Source organism: Pterocles gutturalis, unplaced genomic scaffold (genome assembly GCF_000699245.1).
Source record: "Pterocles gutturalis isolate BGI_N339 unplaced genomic scaffold, ASM69924v1 scaffold43257, whole genome shotgun sequence".
Classification (NCBI taxonomy): Eukaryota; Metazoa; Chordata; class Aves; order Pterocliformes; family Pteroclidae; genus Pterocles; species Pterocles gutturalis.
In genome coordinates, this window is record NW_010111743.1 from 1 (window position 1) to 18761 (window position 18761).

Genomic DNA, 18761 nt, shown 5'->3' on the forward strand with positions numbered 1-18761 from the left:
GGGGGGGGATGTGGAGTTTCTCTCTGATGTTTTACTAGGTATGTTCTGCAAAACATGGCACCTACCTAGTCTCTGTCATCGCATTTCTTACCCCTCCAAACGAGCATAGCTTTACTCAACATTTGCAAGCAACTGCAACGTGTCTGTACAATTCTCTCTGCTGTGCATAGATCCACCAACCACATGAAATACTTATGTCCTGAGCTTGAACAAGACATTGAATTCAGGGGTGCCCAAGCATTCAGCTTTGAGACATTCGTCCTTTCCAGATGTTCCCAGAGCTGTCCTACATGCAGCTCTGCACAGATGCTTTCAAGAGAAGAGAAAGCTAAGACTATGAGCAGAGTTCAAGTGAGGATTAGGATTAGTGTGGAAATGCACAGCAAGTGGCTAAATCATTCTGCAAAAGCAGCGATTACTACTACCATTCATTTCCACTTGACTGTGCCTCTGCAGCAGTACTGTTGCTCCAAAAGAGACAAAGCAGCAGAGGACATGCTGTGACAGGGGGCCTTGGAGCATGCTGGCAGCAATGTGGGGAACTGCTGGGGAAGCTGGGATGGACTCGGCAATTCCTGCCTGTTCTCCTACCTGCTCAGTCACAGCAGCAGCAAAGAACTGCGAGGCCCTCTAGCTGTATCATAACGCACAAGCTGACATGCATCATGGTTAGTGAACAGTAGTAGATCCGTTGAGTCACAACAAATACTATTTTTCACAGTGTAATAGCCTGTCTTTTGAAATTCAGTAAATAAACAATCTAGACAATTTTACTCTGTGACCGCAGGAGAAATCAGGGAGTTGGCACGTTCCTTCTAAGAAGGCAAACAACTTCTTAAAACTTTTTTACACAGCTTTTCAACAGCAGAAGAGTTTTACTTCATATGCAATCTACTGGATGACAGAAATCTTTTAATTGCTCAGTTAGGTGTCACTGAAGGCCTGGAAGGATACTGATCTTTTAATGCATTTTGTTTCCTCTAAAAGTCAATACTTCTATGTATATTAGGATCATGTTACTATACTATTCAGGAGAGCTTACTAGCTTGGCCTTTCTTACTGGTTCTTATGGACTATCAGGACAGAGAGTGAGAGTTGGAACTTGCATGCAGGGAGAAGTTACAGTTGTCAAGTTGAACTGTGGCCAGGACCTGCAGATTCCTTGGTCAGATCCCCTGAAAATATAAGACTTCATCTCATCACAACATGGAGCAGAGGAATTTGGCAGTTCCTTCCTTCTGGCATGATGTCCCTAAATCATTACCAGGCCAGTGCTTCAGAGCTTACTCATCCCCTGGAAAACTGCAAGTTTGTGAACTACACCCAGAGCTAATGCAATTTGCTGTAGTCAATGGTTCGTGCTTGCCTAGTGCTTGTGATTGCATCCTGTAATTAGGCGGCCAGTGAGTGCACTGTGCATACCACTGTACCCATAGGAACTAGGTTTTGCAACAGTTCTAACTCAGTTTTGTTGGTAGAAGTGCACCTTACCACATTACCGCGTCAAAGCCTACCTGGCACAAGCAACCTTTTCAATGAGCCATCTCTGCAGACCTCAACAGTCTCAGGGAAGTGCACTGGGATTTCGTACACTAGTGAACAGACCTTGACCATTTTAGCGTAGTATTAGCTGGTTTTCAGGTATCCTCCCATACAGAGTGCTTTATCAGTCTCATCAAAACAGAAGATTTGTATTTCACTTTATCCTAAGAGTGCACAAAAGGATCCCAGAGCCATCACCATAAAAATAAAATAATAACTGTAATCACTAAAATAAATGCTGTAATCACTAATAATAATATAATAAATGCTCTGCAGGGCTGATCCTGATCCCCAGTTTGAATCTGCAGCACAATGCAGCATGCAACAGTTGCTGAACAGAGACACATTCTCCTGAAGGATAGTACTATCCCCAACAGTATTTCTGCCGAGAGATACGAGATCCAGAATAACAGTCTATGCATTCTGCTGATGAACAGAGCTCAGACAGAAACCTTGACTTTCTACTAGGTTACATGAGCTTGGCAAAATTCCTTGCAACAAGCAAGTGAAATTCCTCCAAGGGAATCGGAGATAAACCCAAACTCTTGAAAGGCTGCACACTTAGGCATTTTCCACAATACCTCTACTCCTTCCTCAAAGCAAAAAACTCAGTTGCCAGAAAATGCTGCATTCCTGAGAGTCACTAAGGAGGGTGAGAACCGCACATGAAAAAAAAAAAAATTGCTTTCAACATGAAATGAACGCAGCTGGTTTTCAACACAGTTTCCCAGTCACAGTCTCAGGAGTCCCTGCCATGAAGGACCCTTGCCTTTGTAGTAAGGCAAGCACAGGAATTCACAAAGCACATTTTGAAATCTTCAACCAACAACATTTCCTCAGAATCAGAGAGTCTCCCTATGACACATACTTCACTTTAAAAAGTTTATGAAGATTCTTGAGTGTGTGGGCATTTTTTAATTTGAAATTCCACCTCTAAAAACTTATGCAATGCCTACTCATAGAGTCACAGGTTTGCTTTGGGTTTTCATGTTCACATTTCTTGGTGCTACTGTAGCAGAGTACACTGAAACATTAACTGCTGGCAATCTCTAACATTCCTCCAGGAAACTTGAGACTATTATATGCTGCCTAATCTTCCCAAGGGAGGTTTTAAATATTCTGGCTGGCTATATTACTAACACACAAAGCAAGTATAAAAAATACTTCCCTCTGCAACAGCTTCTAGAGAAGCTGTAAGAGGGAGATGGTGGAGGGGGAATGACAACTTAAAGTTTGCTAACCCAACACCAAAGAAGTCTATACAATTTCAAATGGCTAAGTGTTTGATACTCTCTAACAATCCCATTACAACAGGAGTCATGCTGCAGCGGTAAACAGAAGTGTTCAAAACTGTTATTATCAAACATGCGAATGCTTTAGGCAAGGTGAGAAGTTCAACAGCTGAGATGACTGCAGACTACACCAGCAGAATTCAAAGCAGTATGTTTGTGACAGAGGTAGAAAATTTAACTAGTACTATTCAGAGTACTGAAGGTGATTAATCAACAACAAAAGACAACAACAACAAGCCAGAAAACTGAAGATTATGTTTTATCCTCTCTGTGGCTGAAAGTTTTAAGGTAGATTGAAGCCAGTGCTTGTTGAGGTATCATTGTTTTTATAGAAAAGACATCTGCAAGACAGTAAGATGGCCCATGCCACCTTGGATATCTGCATTGGTTTGGGTTTCGGGTTTTGGGTTTCTTGACTTTACCTGGGTAACTGCTGAATGAGACACGGCCAGTGCTGGTGTCTGGATCAGCTATATTGAAGTTCCAATGCTTATATATTCTCAGTGTGGCTGCATATGTAAACCAGCTAGAATGGGCAAAATAGATATTTTCATATCCAGGTAGAACCTGGAAAACAGAAGCAGAAAGATTAATAATTGCAGACCCTACTATATTCTACATGTTTTGTACTTGATAGAAACTGGGAGAACAAGTTGTTTTAAGTAGTTTGATTAATTGCATTTTTCAAGGAGTAGATTTTTGTGCTTTTAACCTGTGTACTTAATGAATTTCTGAAACCTCTGGAAATAATTCTTGCCCATGTATTATTTTCACACAATTAATTGTTATTTTTCAAAATGAAACAGCTTAGGATTTTTTGTGACACCTGCATCACATGGTATGTTTTTTTCCCCCGGTTTCCTCTTGAATACTTGTACTTACACATTCAGATCAGCTCTCTGCAAATATATCCAACATTAACTTAGAACATCCTGTTTCTGTGAAAACGCCTCTGGGTTACTTTAAAGTATGAAAGCAAATACAAGTAAATTCATTTTGAAATGGTAAATATATATTGATAGTACATCTTTTCAAAGTTATTTCCTTTGTCCTAAGATTTGTTGTTAGCTCAGAAACCTCTTGCTGTAAGCAAACGCTTGAATGACTGCTTCTCAATTTAAGGTGAATATCATTGCTCTGGGATACATGCAGTCTCCATATGCTGACTCGATCTTTGACAGTTTTAACTGAAAAAAATTAATTGCCATCATGATAGATAAGAAATTTACCTTAAAAGCATTTATTTCTGCCATTACTCCCATTGGAAAGCTGTTCCAGAGTGTCACTGTTATTACTTAGAAAACATCAGTCACTTGCACCCATTTGTTGTTGTGCTTGCACTGTCCTCTAGTTTAAGTAATCCTTTCCCTTCCTCCCTGCTTTTTTTGCCCAGTGTGTTTGTAGACAGTCACAATACCCCCTTTCAGACTTCACTTGGCTAGGTGAAACAAGTTACCCTCTTCCAGTCTCCTCTCCATAGTAGTTCTCCATTGCCTAGTAATTCTAGCAGCTTTTCATAGTCAATCTGTGGTTTGGTTTTGGTTTGGTTTTTTCCCTGCCCTTGAACACAAGTGAGCAAAACTGGACCCAAAATCCTACGGAGGCACAAATGACAACTGCATAAAGCACCCTGATTGACAGGAGTCTCTTTACACACATTCAGCTGAAACAGTGAAGACTCCAGAAATGCAGACTCATGACATTGCAAATCAACACAGTCACTGAAGATGAAGTTCTTGGTGCTCACCTTGATGAGTGCAGAGCAATGACCCATATCCCATTGATATTTCCCATGGCCTCCTGGCTCCACATTGCATTGTCCACTCCGTGCAGAATACTCAAACAATGCAGGAATGAGGTCCAACAGGTCTCCAACTGCATTCAGAAATTGGACATCAAACATACTCAGTGGCTGAGGAAAGGCAGAAAAGAGAGACCACAAAAAGCATTTTCAGACAGAGAAGCATCAAGACAGTCTCAGCTGTTAGAAATTTTCTTTTGCTCACAAAGGAAGCTCTTATATGGTCTATGAAATAGCTGCTCACAAGGCCCAGATGCTCAAACTCCCTGTCAAATTAGGCACCTAGGTATCTTTAAGGGTCTGGCCCTTGCAGTGGCATTATCAAGGATAACATTTCTGAGGAAAAAAAGGAGATGCTAGCAGTAACTGAGAAAACTTTTGTGTGTCTTTGAAAACAGCACACCAATCAGTCTGCTGTCACTGTTATGCTGGGGTAATAGTAAAATTTCAAATTATTTTTGTTCATCTAGATGCCTTTGAAGAGCCTTACATTAACAAACACTCTTGGGATTTTCCAGATTTTTATAAAGACTGCAATTTAAGACATCCCCAGGACTGAGGAGCAGGAAACAAACAAGGGAAGCAAGATATATTAACAATACTAATGAAGTCCGGAACTAGCTGAAGTGAGGAAGTCGGACAAAAGGCACCCCACTATGCTACATGCTTGCAAAAACCCCTTATCCTTAGAGCTAGCCAGGGTTAACTACACACAGCTTGTTCTGCAGCATGCTCTTTAGAACCTTTTCTTAATTTGCCTCTTCAAACATAAAAACTTAACAGTGGTCTAACCTCAACCTTCAAAGACCATTTTCTAAATCTTTCCTGCTCTTGCTTGCACCACACCTTTCGTTAAAGAAAGGCTTAAGGAAAAGAAGTCAGAACACACATCACTGTAGGGCTATGAACTGTAATTTTAGAATGAGACGTAATCATATAGCAAAGAAACACATTGCTTGCAATATAAGTCACTATTATTAAACCATTAGCTGACCTTTCTACAAACCCCTATAAAGGGGAGACATGGAAAAAATAAACAGTGCCAAATCCATTTACTTTTTATTCAGAAGGCCGAATTCTATATTATCCATCTGCTGTTTTGGCAGAGAGAATAACCAACAGGAAAACAAAAAATAATGTAGACTCTAGCCTATATAACCCATAGGAAGGAATTAAACTTTCCCACAATGCTTACCAAGACAAGTGAGAGAAATAAGCCATTCTCACAACCATGCATCACAGAAGGCCCTAACAGCAGCTATAGTTTGAGGAAATCCAAAGCAAACTCTCACATATGCTACGTTGCTTTAGCTCATCACGGTTTTGCTGTAAGGACACAGACAGGGAGCAGCAAAAGGCCACAACTGATAAACATCAAGAGATGTATCTTTGGATAGTTTCAAGCAACTCAGTAGTATGAAACATTTACAAATAAGCCCCAAAAACTGCAGTCTCACTGGAATCCATATAGAAGAGACTTTACACTGTTTCAGCACAATTTTTCACCATTCAGCTGCACTTAAAGGTCTGCAAGCCCACCACACAATGAGGAGAAGCTGTTTTCCAATGTCCAATTTACACAGGCACTACTGTACAGTACCACCAGGAGGGGAGCAAACAGGGCTATATGTGAGAATGCTCAACCAGCCCTGAGACATTTTAATTTTACTTGCTCTCCATTTGGCAAGTACACATTCTGCTCCATAAAACCTGCCCTCAATGCAACATCTACAGGTAGCTACACTCATACCACTGCAGCATCACTTGGAATTGCCTGTTATCTTAAGTTTCACTCTTCCATGTCATCTTACAGTCATTTCAAGTCAAAAATTCAGTAACTACTAGGAAGTCCATTCAAGCTAGAACAAAAGCACCAGGCAAGTGAGCTATCGGAACTCTACACGCAGAAAGATGGCCAGAAAGCAGGAGGAAAGACCCACTCAAACAAAGAAGCAAAGGTAATGTAAATTCTTAGGGCTCCACTGGGTGTGATTACACTGCCAGCTCCCAAAGCCAGCCAAAATATCAGAGAGGTAAAAGAGGAACTAGGCTGTTAAGTACTCAATTGAGGTTGAGTTACATTAGCTATAAGGAGAAATAAACTTAGAAAGGGGATTAGACAGGAGAGAACCAGCCTTAAAGGCTTATCTACATAGGACATTGAAATAGACATTATTCTGTAACAATTGTTTTCCAGTAACTTCCCCATGCATGCACATTTGCAATAAAAAATAAGGAAGTACAAGTAGAGAGCTATCCTAGAATCATTGTACTACCTAAAACTCTGACACTTCCTTATTCAAGAGTAATTTCCCGTGCAGACAAGCCCAAGATTAATCACAGCGTTGGTAGAGTACTAGGCAGATGAAAAGGCTTAATGTTCTTTGAGTGCCCCTCCTTCAGAAATTGTCTTGACAAAAGGGTTGGGCTTGTTTACTGGATATAAAATGTTGCTAAACCAGATGGAATAGTGTCACACTTTAACATGAAAATGTATTCAGATATTTACATCATTCATAATGAAACCTGTAAATATCAAATTCAAAATACAGAAATTTAATATATATAGCTTTCATGCGAGTCTCAATAGAAGCACCTAAACAGCCCTGCAGGACAGACGTTATGCAATTAAAAAAAGCTTAGAACAGTACACTACAAAGCATATGCTTCATACATATAGGAATAAAAAAAAAAATGTACTAGTACTGCTATCAAACAGTTCAGAGTCGACACCAAATTTTCTTTCTATAGTAAGGCTCATTTATTTGTGGCAGACACAACAGTTCTACAATATTCAGGTGAAGCAGACCTGAAGAAATTTTTCCCTGTGAGGCTGGTGAGGCACTGGAACAGGTTGCCCAGAGAAGTTGTGGATGCCCCATCCCTGGAGGTGTTCAGGGCCAGGCTGGATGAGGCTTTGAGCAACCTGGGCTAGTGGGAGGTGTCCCTGCCCATAGCAGGGAGGTTGGGACTTGATGATCTCTAAGGTCCCTTCCAACCCAAACCATCTATGATTCCAAGTTCAGGGAAGAAAAGAAAAATGGAACATCTCAGAGTGGTCTGTGTGCACATAATTCAAATCTCATTTAAGCACTACATAGATTTGGCATAGCTTCGAACTACCATGCATTGTACAGGACAATGGAAAGTCACATCTTTTGATTTGTCTTCCTCAAGTAAGTGCACATCAACTAATCCACAAAATGTAAAACTCCAACTGCCTGCAAGTCTGAAAAGGTACATGTAGTGCTAAGAAGAAACCTTGACAGATGAAATGTGCAAGATTAAAAGCAGATTAGCTATTGATACATCTTGTTTCCATTCTCCCAAAAAGGGAACAATTTTGTTCAACTTTGCCCAGTGCTCAATGTTGAAATCCACATACTTGGTAAACACAGTCCCTTTTCTCCATCTTTTGACCTATCCTTGTTAATCAACCAGCTTCTCAGTGTTCAGGAGAGCACTTTGTCCATGTACAAGCATTCGTTGTGGCAGGGAGGGAATGCAAGAACTCTGAAATCCATCTCCTCCTCTCTTTCTCTTCCCCAAGTCTCTGATCTTTCATGAGTTAGGCTGAGAAGTCCTGCTTTTCCTTCTTTCTTTTGCAGTGTTTAGCCTTCTTTTAAGCTTAGGACACTAGGGAAAATTTGCCCTCTGCGCATAGAGAGTAATTACAGAGTAATAAGTTGTATTTAGAAGTATGCATAGTTTTTCACAATAGCAGTCAGAATATAAGGCAACAAAATACAGCTCGTAAGGTGTTGGGCTTTGGTTCAGTTTTGGGAGTTTGGGGTTGGCTTTTCTGGGGGGATAGGAGGATAAAAAAAAGAAAATAAAAACACCACACAACTCACACACGAGAAATTCTCAGTATTTCTAATGTTCATTACCACCATTAATGCAAACTACTGCACCACTAGAGATCAAGAGATAAACTTGTTCCTGATGATAATAATCCTAAAATGATACACAGAAAGGATTTTTTTTAATGAAACAAAAGTACTATCTATCTGTGACAGGTTAGCCCTTGGCTGGGGGCCAAACCACACACACCTGCTCACACAACTCCCGCCCCCACCTAAGGACAGGGGAGAGAGTTAAAGGGGTAAATGGAAAAAAGGACTCGTGGGTTGAGATAAGGACAATTTAATAACTAAACTACAATAATATTGAAAATAATACTATATACAAATATACAAATGAGTGATACACAGTGATACTGCCCCCCTCCCCCCATGCGATGACCAAAGGCTCAGCCCGTTCCGGCTAATGATCCCGGAGAAGGGAGAGTCTGAGTGATACACAGTGATACTGCCCCCCCACACAATGATAAAGACTCAGCCTGTTCCCGGCTAACGATCCCGGAACAGGGGGAGTCAACCCCAGAGCAGGGAGGGGTCCCGAAGCCTTCCGGAGTATGGGGGAGGGTCCCAAAACACCACACTCACAGAACCGAGGAAACAGTCCGAGCATCCCAGACCAAGAGCCCACCGGGGCGTGGGGGGGGAGGAGGGAAAGGCCTTGGGAGAGTGATCCAGAGCCAGAAGAGAGATCCGAAACAGAAAGGCACCGGAACCAAAAAGCGAAGGGCCGATCCTCAGGAAAGGTCCTCACCTATATACTGGGCATGACGTGTATGTTATGGAATAGATTATTGGTCACTCTGGTTCTCAATCTAGTAACCGAAGAACAAATCCTGGGCTAGTAGCTGGGGCTGTGCCCTCCCAGCCCCCCCGCCCTGTCTGTGAAGAGCGAAGAGGCTGAACGACCTTGAATATCCTGGGAACAATATAAACATTCCTTCCTTATCAACCTTCTTCTGAGCACTAATCCAAAACACAGCCTCTTGCTAGCTCTTATGAAAAAAGTTAACTCTATCTCTGCTTAACCCAGGACACTATCAAAAGAAAGATGGAGGAAGAGACTCTCAAAGCACTAAGGAAAACATGCAATAGGAATGACATTTGCTTTTAAAAATGTGCAGGATTTGTTGTGGGGGCTTTCCGTAACAACGTCAATTATTTTTTAAGGTGAGAAATGAGTAACGGAAATAGTAAATACTTGTTATTGCAGTTGTTGCCCAAAGAAAAATCAAAACAACATTGAATTAATTGAACTGAAGTATAATACTTAAAAATAAGGAAAAAAATCACTTATCAGGTGAATTTATTTGCCAAACATGCTACTTACTAACAATCTAAGGAATTAAATAAAAAGAACCTTTAACATTCTTATAATATGTACTGCAAGAGCAAAGTTGAAAACAGCTGCTTTGGAGGGCAGAAGTTATTTAATCACAAGGAATAAGGAAGATACTGTTGGTCTTCTCAAGGGTTTAGTTTTGTCGGTTAGTTTAGCTTGTTTTTTTAAGAGACAGTTTACAGAAACTGGGTTGATTCTCAAATAAGTGGATGTGTCAGTAGAATACCAGTCAGTAACATGGTATCGGCACCTGTTTTTATTGTTTATGTAAGCTCAGAGAAACACTCTTCAAGCTCTTCATTTCTTGAAGGGGATCCTAACAGCAGTAAATACGTACACGAATAGCCCTGTTGTAGCCTAATCTCCCAAAAGCATTTGAAAAGTAGCATGGTATCCAACAAAGTGAACTGCACGTACTTTTGCAGAGCTGTCAGGTATCATGTAGATGCCAAGGAAAACCAAACCTGTAGGTGCAAAAACAGCTGTCCAAACTGTACTCAAAGGTAAGAGACCAATGTTAACTTACTGGTCCTGGCAAACAGAGGTACCTGCAGCACCATCTCAAGTGAGAAATACATACATGGGGAAAATTTTTGCTTTTAATAAAAATACATGGATCCCAACATAGGTGACAATGCCAAAAGCTAAAATTGTGAATGGCATGGAAGTGAGTTGAAATAAATCCCACTATCTGCTCCAGGCACATTTGGGAAAAGAACTATATATATCCACTGCACTGAATTAAAAAAAATGGAGGATGTAGATATTTCAGACTCAACCACATATCTGAACTTTCACTAAATACACCATTTTTATATAGGCATGCTGGTGAGATATTTGAAAAGAGGATTAAGAATGACTCTGTCACTTCAGAGGTCAGTGCTTTTTAGTATCAAATACACAGTTAAATAAGTATCAGGGAATGCACATTGCAGGTACAACATGCTTACTATAGAGAAATAGCTCAGGCACAAACTAGCACTTTCCTCTCCCCCCATCTGAATCTAAAGGATTCTGAAGCAGCCAAGAAAATTGACGAGCTTTGCAGGGCTCTTCACATAGAGGTGTTATGAAAGGGAATTAATGAGTTATCTTCCTAGAAAGTCAAGGTTTCTTAGTATCTTCCCTATAACTCAGGGCCATCATGATGGATCTTTCCATTACTGTGAACAGTCTTTTCCTTTAGTTGGAGCCAATTCCCCATTCATGAAAGCCCCAGAGCAAGTTTTATGCAAGAAAGATGTGCATTTTACTAAAACCCAACTGTTTATTATTTAGCACTCCCACCTCCTCTAAATTCTTGATGTGGTTAAACCAAGACAAAAAGGGGTCAACTACAATTACTCAAGTCTTCCCTCTCACCTTGAGAAACCTATTAGACATTAGACTTCAAGACAGCATTGTTAATTACGACCGCTCTACTGGAGATAAAGGAGCTCTGCTGTTGCACACAAGCTGATGATCTGGAACACTTATAATTGAAAAAAAAAAAAACACAAAAAAACCCCACCATACTCCATTTGGTCTGCTGCAGCACTGACCATGTATTTTGTAAAGGAAGACTTAAAAGACAGAAAAGGAGAAGACATTTAGCAACATAAAGCATACTCCAAAATAGAGAGGCTTTTAAGATTTGAAATCTGGTGCCTGGAAATAAGAATGAAAGCTTTAATACATTCCCTATGTGCTGATTCATGCTGTTGCAGCTACTCTTTATACCTAGAGGGTCATTTGCTCAATAACAATAGCAAAGTGACAACAGCAAGCACTTTAGAATTATCTGTCCTTCCAACATTCACATGTGGATACAAGAGCCACACCCAATCTAATCAGCACATGAGGGCCAAGGGTTCCAAGTCCAGTGCAAGCAATCTGTGGTGACGTGACCTAAGTGCTCAGTCCCATAAGCAACACTGAACAGTCACTGAAGGTTTTGTAGAATGGTGTGCAGGATGAGTACTTGCTACTAATCATCCTCCTGTTTGGTTTTTTTTTTTTAATATCAGATTCTCTTCTCCCATCTTTGTCCTCTGACATCCCATCCCCAGCTACTGAAAAAGAGATGCAGTAATCTTACTGTTTGCTTGTGTAGCTTAGCCCACTCGAGGGCTCCCATGTACAGACCATCCAACTGTGCAATAATATAGCCAGCATGCCTCCAAAAGGGGTCATCCTTATTATTTCTGATTTGTTGTCTTGTCCATTGATCTTGTTTCCTGCAGAGGAACAAACAGGTTGGGGGTTTCTTGTTTTTGTTTTAGAGTATAACTGATAATGCAGTGAAGGGACAAATGTTTTATGACCCAGATGATCCAATCTTCCTAGTGTTTTGAGGCAAATCATGCTTTGGAAATCCTGCAAACATAGAAGTTATATCCTCTGGGTGTGAATGTTCAGATCCATGCAACATACCCTACAGCAGTGTGCCTCTACCAGACTGTACTATCAAAGCAAGAGTTGGACTCCACCTCTGTGGGGGACTCAGATACATCAGATATAGCATCCCCTTATGGTCAGTAAAGGGAAACAAGCATTTGATAGGTCAGATGAACCATTCCCTTTTAAATGCCTATTTCAGGATAAAATAGACTGACCTTTGAAGAGTCCATTTCTCTCCCCTATGTGCAAGTGCAATGAAGGCGTGCTGTTGCTGCTGCTCAAACACTGCCTAAGAGCCACTGCTATGCTCCTCTGAGGAAAAGGTGGGAGGACAAGCACAACCATCCCATGTGCGAAATCCAATCAAGAGGTTACTAGCCAAATAACCCAGGGTTTAGAGCATGAGGCAACACAAGCTGAACAGACCCTATGGCAAGAGCAGCCAACATTATAAGGATCTCCCAGAGTTCCCTCCTTTGCTGTGCACAACGGGCCACAGAAGAACCACAGCTGTTAGACTAAGTCAGGACCAGATTCTCACCTCTGCCATCCTTCTGTATCTATCCATCTATTTATTATCTATGGCAGCAAAAAAAGAGAAAATGAACCTGGCAAGGAAGCAAATGCTTCCAGCAGACTATGAGTGACAAAACCAGCCAGATGTAGCCTTCTGAAAGTAACAAGATGGAAGAAGTATGTCAGAGAAAACGGGGATACAGTCAGAGCATTCAGGGCTAAAGTCTTCCAAGACAACACAGCAGCCCATTTTGCAAGACTGCTATTAAGTAAAGCCCAGCATATAGGCAACAGAAAAATTGTACAAGGCCACTTAGTAGTTCCTCCATCCTCCAACAATGCATCTTGGGGGATACAGCTGCTATGCTGAGTCATTCTGGAAAAAAACCCATACACATGGATATGGTAGCTAGCCCATTTTTTCTCACAAGGAGGACAGCAATGCTGAAGAATGATAGTAAGGGAGCACTAAGATCTTTTTGCTCTTCTTTTTGGATAAGCTGAAATTAATCAACTTTATATATGTGCACCAGTAACAGATCAGATATATAACCCCTTGTTGAAAACACAAGACGAGGGAAAGATGGAAAAATAGTCTCCAGAAATGACTGAAGTTTCACAGAAGTATTTTTAATGGAAAAAAACATAAGTCTAAGGAGATTTAAATAAGCAGTAATCACAGCTGAGTCTCCCAGTACCTGGCCTGGTTCTTCTCCCACTTGTAGTTTCCCATCAGTGTAGCTGCATTATTTGAACAGAATTACTTTTGATTTATACAGCTGAAGAGAAAAGGGAATCACAACTTTTGTGATTAGAAGAGAATTTACGTCAGCGGTAGAATAAACAAAGAGCTAACCTAACAGAGGAAGGAAAGGCTACAAAGTGCTAGAAAGATTAAAAGTGCCAAGAGGCCACACTGTTCCATGAAACATTCAAAATACCAGCTTTTTAGAAAATGATTTTGACTAGAATGACATTCAGAATTCATTGGCATTATCCACACCCCTTTGTAGCAACAGTTTTAAACGTTTCTTTGAAAGAATCAGAATTAGGGAAGGGCATATGCCGTTCTTCATGTATGTTTAGAACTTTTTTTTTTCATACTAATGGCATTCAGTATGAGAGAAAGGAAACATATAATTTCTTTAGCCCATAAGGAAGAGAATAAAAAACCCTCAAAAATTCTGTCACCCTCCAACCCCAAGTCTTGAATAATTTATTTTGTAATAACTAAATACATACGCCATAAAATTCTGAACTTCAGTTCGAACGATGGGATTCTTAATTAACTGCGGATACATATTTGCAGCATGGTCATACATGTGCCTGAAAGAACAAGAGTAGCAGAAGTTATTCTTTTGCATCTTCCCTTCCTTTTGCTTACCAACCCATTGGTCAACCAGCATTGATAGACAAGGACAACAGTCCACAAAGTAAGCTTTTCCTAATCACAGAAATTACTTCATATTTTTAATGCACAATAGACAGCAAAGGTAACAGAAATGGATTGTTGAAATTTAATTTAAAATAAATGACCTTGCTAATACCTGCTCAAACTGCTGTACAATGGAAAGAGAAGCAAGAATGAGATTGAACTACTTCATGGCAAAACTTCACATTCAGGGAGTATTTGTAGGCCAGAAGCATCTTGGAAGCCTTAGCACTTTAATTTAAATCACCACAAGAACAGCTTACTAGAGAGCTATTCTATCTGGAACCAAGAAAACACAGGGATAAGGAAAATACCATTTACCGATTCAGTTGTGAGAGAATTTCAGCTTTAAATCCAGCAAGTTTTACTTACCATCAACCATGTTCCTTCCTTACCAATTAAGCAAAAACTCTGTTTTAAGCATGTATACATTAATCCTACGTGTTCCCACAGAACCTCCCACTCATACCAGCCCTAAATAGATTCAGCTTTATGGATACCAAAATTATTGTGATTTATTTTTGTTGAATTCAGGTAGCTATTTCAACCCCATTGACTAATAGAAACAAAAGTTGCAGGGGTTTTTTTGTTTGTTTTGTTCAAGTGAAGCACTTTACATTTCAAGATTAAATCAAGTGCCAAAAATTGCTCAGGAGCCCAAAAGTTAAAATCACCCTTCCATTTTTAGGTCAAATGTAATCATCTCATTCAAGCCAAACCAGAACTTCTGGATTTTCTCATTCTGTTAATTTTTTATCTTAGCAACATTTCATAATTTGGGTCAAACTTCACTTTTTTTCATCCACTGATTTAAAAAAAAAAAAAAAAAGAAAGGAGGAGGGGAGAGGAGTATTTAGTTCTAGGTGGAAATCAGCAGAAAATTATTTTGCTGAAGTCGGGAGTTGGTAGAACTAAATCAGTCATCAGTAAAATTAGATCTTACTAAGTGCTGAGAGAAAGAAAACAGAACTAAGAAACAAATACCAGCCTCAAGGAAAGTACATGCCAGCAGGACAGAATTCCCTGTATTAAAACTCATGAGGGCAACTTCCACTGAGAGGGATGCAGACAGGAGCTCTTCCCAGTTTCCCTCAGGGCATAATTTGAGAATACAGCCAGAGATGATTGAATGATTTGCTGATAATTAGAATATCATCCACTGACCTTCTCCCCTCTCTTTCAGTTCCCTGACCCATTCCCAGCTGTTTCAGTACTTCATTGCATGACCCTCCTGCCTTATCTCAGCTCTGGCACCATTCTGACTACCAAATCTAATTGTCAGCATAAATTCAGGCAAAACACTAATCCAGTAAAAAAAGGGAATATATTTTTCTGGCAGTTTGCAGTTTGAATTAGATTGTTATATAGACAGATAAGCACCGAGGTGGTGCAAGAAGGCTGCTCTACTGTGTTAGTAAATGAACTGATGCATCAAAGTGCCAGATCAGTGCCAGGGAAGACACAAGCTGGCGGTTCGGATCTGTTGCCCTGTTTGGTTGTTTTTTGTGGGGGTTTTTTTTTGGTTTTTTGGGGGTTTTTTTTGGTTTTTGGGGTTTTTTTGCTTTAACAAATCTTCTGTGCGTGTGGATTTCATATTTTTTAAGGGTATTATACTCTGAAGTAGATTGGATCATTATAGTAAGGTAAGGATTTGCAACTGTATCTAAGGCTAAATGAAAGGCAATTACAAAGCTGGGACAAGAATTCAAGTCTAAAAACAGCAAAGCAGAGCCCTGCTTCAAATTAGAGAGGAAGATAACAGGACTCAGGTCAGCTGGGGTTATATCAAAAAAAAAAAAAAAAAAGAAGAGTACAATTAATGTTGCTTCAAATTTAAATACTGCTCTTAGGCACCTGGCATGCCCCAATTGGAACTGATTAAAAGTATGTGCTTAATGTCACGGATTTGGATGTGCTTTGCCATTCCCCATGTAAAGTGAGGCCTCATTAACACTTCTGTTTGTGATGGGGAAAGAACTCATACCCAAGAAAACCGGAGCAAACATTTTTGGCTGGATGATAGGACTGGACCTTACAGAGACGTGAAAGACCGGTGATAAAAAACAAATGTCTGATATCCAGACGCTACAGACAATAGAATTAGATGTATTCCACTCCCAACTACATGTTCTCAAAATAGACAGCTACTATCTGAATCCTGTGCCGACACTAGAAAGACAGATCATGCCCTAAAAAAGGTCTGTGTTTCTACCCTCATTAGTAATGGGTCTGACTTAGTTATTGCTTTTTCTACCACACACCTATATAGCTAGAACTGAGATTAATTCTTCCTCAGTAATCTGAGATAAAATAGTCACAGCATGTTTCTTTTCTTTTTTCTTTTTTTCCTTTTAAATCTCGTTGTCTTACATTCTACTTAGGTTCCTACTAAGGACAAAGCATACACTTTTAGAAGAGATCTTTTGTCACACTTCTGCTTACATCATGAAGCTTAGCTGTGTTTAGAAACCCTCCTTCACGCCTTAAGTGTAATGCAAGAACTGAGCTAGCCAAGAATTTCTGAAAACCTCCAAACTGCAGGCACTGTAAAACTGGAGCTCCTGCTTACCAGACAGCTTCTGCAGGAACCTATACTTCAACTTGGGATCAGACTTGCAACATAACCTTCCCAATAGTGCATCGCATCAGAGCTCTTCCTGGTAGGGCTTCAGGGCTCCTGCAAAGAGCCACCTTGGGTCATTTCTGCTTCATGGAGTCATTGTTACAAACAGATGCAAAACAGCTGGAGACCTTGGAGTTGTTCCAGCTACAGGTAGCAATGTGCTAGAAGGCACTTCAATTACCAGGCATACCCAAGGTATTCACACTGGAGGGCTGTGACTGAGACACCGGAGGCAGTGCTTGTACAGGCAAGTGACGCAAGCATCTTAATTCCAGCAGCTAAAGTGGCTGTTGATGCAAATAAATCCTTCACCACAGCCAGACATATCGTTACTCTTCCTTGTTGTTACCAAGTTTTTAAAGAGGGAGGTTGAGCTGTGTGCAACTACTATGGATACTGATGTCTGCAAAAGCAGAATGGGAGTGTCTAGGGACACCTTCTCATAAACAAGTCACAACGGTGCCGGAGAGCTTCTCTGAAGCCAGGCTGAATGGGCCAGGCAGTCTGATGGGAATACAGTTACAGACTGGGAAAGACTGTTTCCCAGTTTCACTTCAGAAGACTTGTGTAACTGTCCCAAAGGAAGAACATCTGCCTGCATGTTAATGAGGATTATGTGAATCTCTAGGCAAGATAAAGAAGGAGAAATGGAGCTCTGAGAGCAATCTTAACATCTGCAAATTTAGTGATTTCTCACTACTCCTGTGGTTCAGGAAATCATAAATACAGTGCATAAGAGGATTCATTAGTTGCAGTTTGCTGAATAAAAAAACCACCAAGGTCATACAGCTAAAACCTGAAGTAATAAGCTCTTCATCTTCTCAAGGGTCAGGGTAGTACATCACTAATTCATCTCTGCTCCACAGCTGGAGCATTTTCTATAGTTATTCTTAGCTTCAAAGAGAAGCCCTCTTTATCCAAAATAGATTTACAAGACCTGACAGAAAAAGCTTAGATTTGTAACCCCCAGTGAGAAGTATGCTTCCACTGCAGGTACAGATGTACAATGGGGCAAAGTCATAGACACAACCCTAATTCAGATGGTAAGTATAGTATTTAATAGTCATTTTAATGATGGTAAGCATTTTCAGGTTTTGCACTGTCAGAGGATTTCTCAGTGGATGTCCTCAAAAAGCTTCCTCAGAAAAGAAAGGCTTTGGCTACTTCTGCTTTTGCATCTTAACCCACTCTCACACTTAAACTCCTTCAAGGAAAGTGGGAAACTCAACTGTTTTAAAAGCCAGTCTCAAACCCAACTTTTCCTCATTGATACAAAACCTCAGCTTCGCTTCCACAGTGTTGTGGTTTTGTGTGGTGGGTTTTGTCTGGTAGCACGGAGGGGCCACAGTAATGGCTCCTGTAAGCAGCTGCTAAAGGTTTCCCTGGACTCCAGCTCTGCTGGCAGCAAGGGAAAGGCTGCAGTGGTGGCTCCTGTAAGTAACTGCTGAGAGTTCCCCCAGCTCTGAGTCTGCTCTGGCAGCAAGGGAGGGGCTGCAGTGGTGGCTCCTGTAAGTAACTGCTAAGGGTTCACCCCACCTCCGGCTCCAAGGTTTCAGCAGCTGGTGGGGGGAAGTGGGGGAAGGAGTACCACTGACCTAGCCCCTGTGAGAAACTGCTGGAAGTTTCCCCAGCTTCAGGCTGGACCCACCCCAGGCAAGGGCTGAGCCAATCGGCGCCTCTGCGAATAACATATTGAAGAGAGGGCACAGAACAATGGTGCTGGCACGGCCCCAGGCAGGACCCAGCTCGGGCGGGCCACTCCAGCTGCCCAGCCGCCCGCCCCTTCTGCGAACCGACCTGCCGCAGCCCAAGCCTCCACCATGGCTCACCCAAGAGTCCATTTTCCCGGGAGCCAATGAAGACCTGCGGCAGAGAGAAGCAAGATTTTGAGAGAGATGGCCACACAGACACTCGGTCAGAGAACAGGAGCAATAGGAAAAGGAAGCAGCCCCGGAATTTCCCCTGCAGCGTGGT

General features: G+C 41.0%; 1 protein-coding gene across 1 annotated transcript; it reads right to left on the reverse strand.

The window, feature by feature from the left end:
- Window positions 1–3256: 3256 nt before the first annotated feature.
- On the reverse strand, window positions 3257–18628 carry LOC104462032 (phospholipase B-like; the record flags this gene model as incomplete). Its single annotated transcript, XM_010073812.1, has 5 exons — window positions 18585–18628; window positions 13975–14058; window positions 11915–12053; window positions 4582–4746; window positions 3257–3401 (listed from the first exon to the last, which is right to left on the reverse strand). Coding segments are annotated over exons 1-5 (577 nt in total), but the record flags the coding sequence as incomplete, so codon positions are not given.
- Window positions 18629–18761: the final 133 nt, after the last annotated feature.